The 5,904-nt window shown below is 54.0% G+C and overlaps 1 protein-coding gene across 1 annotated transcript; it reads left to right on the plus strand.

The window, feature by feature from the left end:
• Positions 1 to 3,260: 3,260 nt before the first annotated feature.
• POSPLADRAFT_1112229 (hypothetical protein) lies at positions 3,261 to 3,784 on the plus strand (the record flags this gene model as incomplete). The annotated part of the gene is made up of 2 exons (XM_024483394.1): positions 3,261 to 3,322; positions 3,679 to 3,784. Coding segments are annotated over 2 exons (168 nt in total), but the record flags the coding sequence as incomplete, so codon positions are not given.
• Between the last annotated feature and the right edge of the window lie 2,120 nt (positions 3,785 to 5,904).

Raw genomic sequence — 5,904 nt, forward strand, 5'->3', positions numbered from 1 at the left:
TCCTTTTAGCTTCGCGGGATCCATCGCTACCTCATCACCACCAAACACATAGCTGACGTAGTCCACCTTGGGAACGTTCCACTCGCACTTCTCAGGCTTCAGGAACAGATCATTATCCTGAAGGCGTTGAAGGACCTCGCGCGTGACCTTATCATGCTCCTCTCGATTGGTGGAGAAGATGAGTATGTCATCCAGGTACACGAGGACCTTCCCGCCGACGATGAGATCATGGAAGATGTCATTCATCATTGCCTGGAAGGTTGCGGGGGAGTTGGTGAGACCGAAGAACATCACCAGGGGTTCGTACAGTCCCCGGTTAGTCACAAAGGCGGCTTTCCACTCATCACCAGCCTTGATCCGGATATTGTTATATCCCCATCTGACATCGAACTTGGTGAAGAGCGTGGCACCGCGGAGCTTATCCACCATCTCGGCGATCAGCGGCAAGGGGTAGCGATTCTTGACAGTGATCGCGTTCAACCGGCGGTAGTCCTGTACAGGTCGAAGTGTCCCTTCCTTCTTTTTGATGAAGAAGAAGGGAGACGAGATGGGCGACTTCGATTCCCGGATGTAACCCTTTGCCAGCTGCTCCTTTAGGAACTTGTCAAGCTCCTCTTGCTCGTTGTTCGATAGCGGGTAGACCTTCGAATGGAATGTCGAGTAGCCGGGTACAAGTTCGATTGCATGATCGTATGGCTTTCTTTCGGGTAGACGCTCCGAAGCTTCTTTCAAGAAGACCTTCAGAAACTCGTGGTACTGTTTAGGCACCGACTCCTCGGCAGTCTTAACAACCTTCTTCTTGATCTCCTCCTCAGCGAACAGCTGGGAGTACATATGCCCAGCTGCGACGAACAGCTGAGGGGTGCCAGGAAGCGTAATACCTTGCTCCCAGGCCTCGATCAAGTTGGCTTCGTCCCACTCAACCTCTACCGGATCTTCTTCGGGTTCAAAGTCCGGCAGTACCTTACTCCGGCAGGCACCTATGACCGGCCGTTTAGACTTTGGCGAACGTCTGCGCGCCGTGGGCCTGACCCCCGTATCACGTGCAGTCGCTGCTTGCTCCATCCGGCCAGTCCTCCTGGCACTGCACGTTTCAGGGCATTGGGATAACTTTAGGGAGCCTTCCTCCCAGTTGATTTCGGGGTTGTGCTCGCGTAGCCAATCCAACCCAACGATCACATCTTCCGGACCTATGTCCGTGACCGTAAACACCGTCTTCTCGACGTGCTCTCCTATCTGCATCTGTAGCACGGCTACTTCCGAGATGCTTCCGTCTTTGTTTAGGGTGCCGTCAATATTGTAGAGCGGAATGGGCTCTTTCAGCCTCCGCGTCTGCACCTTATTCTCTATGATAAATCGCTTATTGATAAACTTGGTGGTGGCTCCGCTGTCCACCATAGCGATTACGTCCTTGTGCCGTCTTTTCCCTTGGAGTTGAACTGGAATGTGAAAATGTTGGGATCCCTGGTCCAACTCATACACCATTGCAGTTGACAATACATTATACTTATTACAAGATGTACTTGGCCCGACGCGTGCGGCACGGAGCGCGGACCGGATCAAAAACCCTCCTCCTTCATTGCCCAATAATGCTCGAGCTCCTCGCGCATCGACTTCACCCGTGCCATTAAGTCCGCCAGCTCCGATTGCTCGGATTTTGCTGAAGCGGCACTTATACTTGCCGAGGGTGAAGGGACGGGGGCGCTTGTCGCTACCTGGGTGGAACCCGAGGCAACCGTAGCCCGTGCGTCGGCGTGTTTTGTGTAAGGCTTGTCCTTACAATTGGGGCACTCGAAACGACGGTACCCTTGCTTCCCGCAGCCAAAGCAACTGCCAGGAAAGTCTCCTTTTCCGACGGCCGCATTGATGCTGGCCGAAGCGCCTTGCGATCGAGGTGCACCACCACGTGCCCCACCGCGTCCTCGACCTCGGATTGAGAAGAAGTTGTTCAGCTCGGGCCGCCGGGCCTGGCTGATGTCGAGAATCTGCTCAACCTCAGTGGCGCGCTTCTCAGCTTCTTGCCACGTGGTGATGGTCTCGAGCTCAATTTTGCGGTAGACGCGTGAGGGGATGCTGCTCAGGTACTTCTCGCGTAGTTTCAGGTCCCCATACCCAGAATGATCCGCCGGACCCTTGAACAGTGCGGAGAATTCCACGGCGGTGTGTTTTTCGCGGACCGACTTGTCCGCGCAGAGCTTCGCCAACTCTACTTGTGCTGCCGCCTTGTCGTCGAGATTGCTGAAGCGGGCCTTGAAGGCGGCGGTAAAGGCTGCTTCATTCCTGAAAGGGGTCGTGGCCCCTTGTACACCCATCTGCACTGATGCGAGCTGGGAAAAGTAGGGAGTGGCCCAGGCGTGGGCGTCTCCGTCGAGCAGGCTCAGTGCAACCTGCACCTTGAGCTCGATGGTGGTCAACGACGTGTTGACCAGCCAGTAGATACGCAGCTGCGACAGGAACCTGTCGCACTCGATGACGGTTTTTCCGTCATAGCGGAGGGGGAGGAGGAGCTTCAAGGTCTCCTTGTCGGGGGCGGTCGAGGGAGAGGACATTATCGGCGGCGGGGGGGACGGAGGACAGCGCGGGGGCGGAGGCGGCTGTGGTGGCCCTCCGCTGGTCGGACTTCGAGGGGAGCGAGTGCACGAGCGGCCTCGCAGTGGCGACAGCGGTGAAGGTGCTGGAGGAAGCCCGGAGGCGGGGTCACGTACATCAGGGACTGCTGACGCGGGGGCGAGCGCTCTCGGCGAGGCGGGCCGAGCAGAATCCGCGGACTCAGACTCTGAGACTCCTTCTTCACTCGCACTATCTTCAGGCTCAGGCTCTGGCGCAGGGTCTGGAGGGATATCTCCTTGCGCTTGACTTGGACCGGCAACCGGTCGGGAAAGACGGGAGCTGGGGGAGACAGGGCGGGAGTGCTGGGATGCAGATCAAGATGCGTGGGTGCTGTGGGGACCGAGCGGATGTTGGGCCCTTCTGATGGCCTTATAGTGCTCGTAATCCTGCTCAATCGATCGAGGTGTGCGATTAGGGCACGGTTGTGTCTTGCAGGCGAAGATGAGAGTGGTAGGACCGTCAGTGATATAGACGTCGACGAGGTCCTTGGAGTCGAAGGCGTGAACAAGGCCTTGACACGCAGCCATGATGGAAGGGAGGAAGGGGAGGTGTGCGTGCTATGAAAGGCTGTATAAGCTAGCTTACACCTATGGCGCCCGAGGTCACACTAGGGTTCGCAATTCACGTGGGGCCCAGTACTGCTTTTGGCTAGTATGCAGCAGGAACCTAGTCCACACGTCCGTGAGGACAAGTACCGCCCACTGAATTGCAGGTACTGAAAAGTTTGTTCCCTTAGTGGTGGCGATGTATAGTACGCTTATCTACGTATCGTAGGGTACAGTAAGGGTGCGCACCACCCAACCTATAGGAAATGAATGTGAGTTTGTGGGAGTCCCGATGGGACGCCGGCAGCTATGGGGAGTTTCGACCTAATGTCGCGACTTGAGGTCAAGCGACTGAGGAAGACCTAAAAGCTGGGGGCGTCCGACTGATTCTCACCGAAACGATGGTGAGCGATGCTCAAACCTAAGGCTAGGGACAAGAAATGTATTAGTTAGTTAAGTAAGAAAAGGAATACATGAGAGGCTTACTGACCTAGGGACAAGAGGTCGAAACTGAGGTCCCTAGGGCAGCAGAGGCTGGCTTATATACAGGTGGAGATGAGGGCAGGCTGTGCGCGCTGGTCCGTGCGCAGCTGGTCCATGTACAGCATGGTGACGCGGCCCCAGGGGCTGGTGAGTCAGAGCGGCTGTGTCAGCGGAGCCTGAGCTGTGCCGCGCACTGCCGTCCCATCTAATCTAATTGTACAGTAGATAAGGACTTGTCCGTTCGAGCATGTAGTACAGAGGTCGCGGGTTCGAGCCCGCAAAAAGGAAAAATTAAAAAACAGCTAGACACTGTACCAACTTGTAACATGCACAAGTCATCCTGATGTTACGATGATGCAGATGATGCGCTGCGGCGGGGTCATTGTCTAGATGGTGGGACATCAGGCTGGGAGTGGGGCATGCAGGGTGGAAGGAAGGAACACGGGTGGTGTGAGATGGCTAACAACTAGATAGCAGGATGTGAATGTGAGTAGATAGTGACCGGGGATGGCGTCCACGAATGGTCTATGTGGTTGAAGTGCATGCATCACAGTGCATGGGATGTTGTGTAAGGGGACAAGATGGGACGGCTGGCAACAGAACAAGTGAGACAGCATGGGACAGAGGCGGTATGCACAAACATGATCTGTTGCTGCCCTGTTGTGCGCGTGGCATGGTTTGGCAACATGGGCACTGTGAGGCTGATCGATGCAGACAATTCGCAGCCCAGTCCCTGCTGTGAAGCACTGGTGGTGGTGGTTGGATGTAGGCACAGTGGGTGAGCTGCTAGAGACATGAAAAAGACAAGATGGTCAGTAGATAGGTAGCGGGACATGTACGCCTGTGAGCAAAGACTGACTGAGAAACCAGGACTGGAAAATGTCGATGTGATGCCAGCCGCAGATCTCTCCTGTTTGTACTTGTTTGATCCGCTTTGTGCTGGGATGCTAAGTCCTTTGAATCGAGTGCATTCGTGGACTCTCAGGTCCGCTGGGGGTGGATCCTCAGGTGGAGCGAGACGCATGATTTTCAAGATAGATTGAGATTATATACAGGCAGAGTAGTGCGACAATAGCATGAGTAGGTCAATAGCTCAGAATTATATACAAATATATTGCTAATATATATAAAATAGCTCTAATTAGCCCAGGGGGGGCGCGTTTCTTGATGCGCTCATCGCACACAGATGGGGGTCACGAAGTAAAATGTTCAATCAGTAGTTGGTCATCTGATATGTAGTCTATAAGTCTCCACATGAGGGCCTGCTAGGATTCTGAGCATACCCAGAATGGGACGTGCACTGCGATGGATTGCGCTACCTTCCAAGGTACTGTGACAAACAAGCTGGCGATTATGAGTTGCTCCCACAGGTAGCATCTGCCATCATCAAGAGTCAACATCTGCAAATGATGTTTTCTTTTGGTAGAAACCTTGTTTCTACATAGCACTCTGTAGAAACCCGTAATCTATATAGTACTCTGTAGATAGCGCGATCTATGTAGGTCTACATAGGTCTCTGTAGAAATCGCGTGTCTACAGCAGCGAGGCAGCTAATGGGGTCACTCAATATGGCAATCTGCCATGTGATCCAACACCATGGTCCATGTGGTCCACGTGGTTTTGATTTGATCAGAAATGTTCAGAACGAACTGATCGTATTGTCACGAGTTGGTACGGCGTCTAGCCGTTTTTAATTTTTTCCTTTTTGCGGGCTCGAACCCGCGACCTCTGTACTACATGCTCGAACGGACAAGTCCTTATCTACTATACAATTGGATTAGATGGGACGGCAGTGCATGGCACAGCTCGGGCTCCACTGACATAGCCGCTCTGACTCACCAGCCCCTGGGGCTGCATCAGCATGCTGCGCACAGACCAGCTGTGCACGGACCAGTACGCACAGCCTCCCCTAAACTTCCCCTGTATATAAGCCAGCCTCTGCTGCTCTAGGGACCTCAGTTTCGACCTCTTGTCCCTAGGTCAGTAAGCCTTCAGTTGTATTCCTTTTCCTTACCTAACTAATATATTATCTTGTCCCTAGCCTTAGGTTTGAGCTTCGCTCACCATTGCTTCGGTGAGAATCAGTCGGACGTCCCCAGCTTTAGGTTTTCCCCAGTCGCTTGACCCCAAGTCACGACATTAGGTCGAAACTCCACAAGCTGCCGACGTTCTCTCGGGACTCCCCAAAAACTCACTTTCCTTTCCCACAGGTCGGGTGGTGCGCACCCCTACGATACTCTACGATACGTAGATAGCCCTACCATAC

The sequence above is a fragment of the Postia placenta genome, assembly GCF_002117355.1.
Source record: "Postia placenta MAD-698-R-SB12 unplaced genomic scaffold POSPLAscaffold_5, whole genome shotgun sequence".
NCBI lineage: Eukaryota > Fungi > Basidiomycota > Agaricomycetes > Polyporales > Adustoporiaceae > Rhodonia > Rhodonia placenta.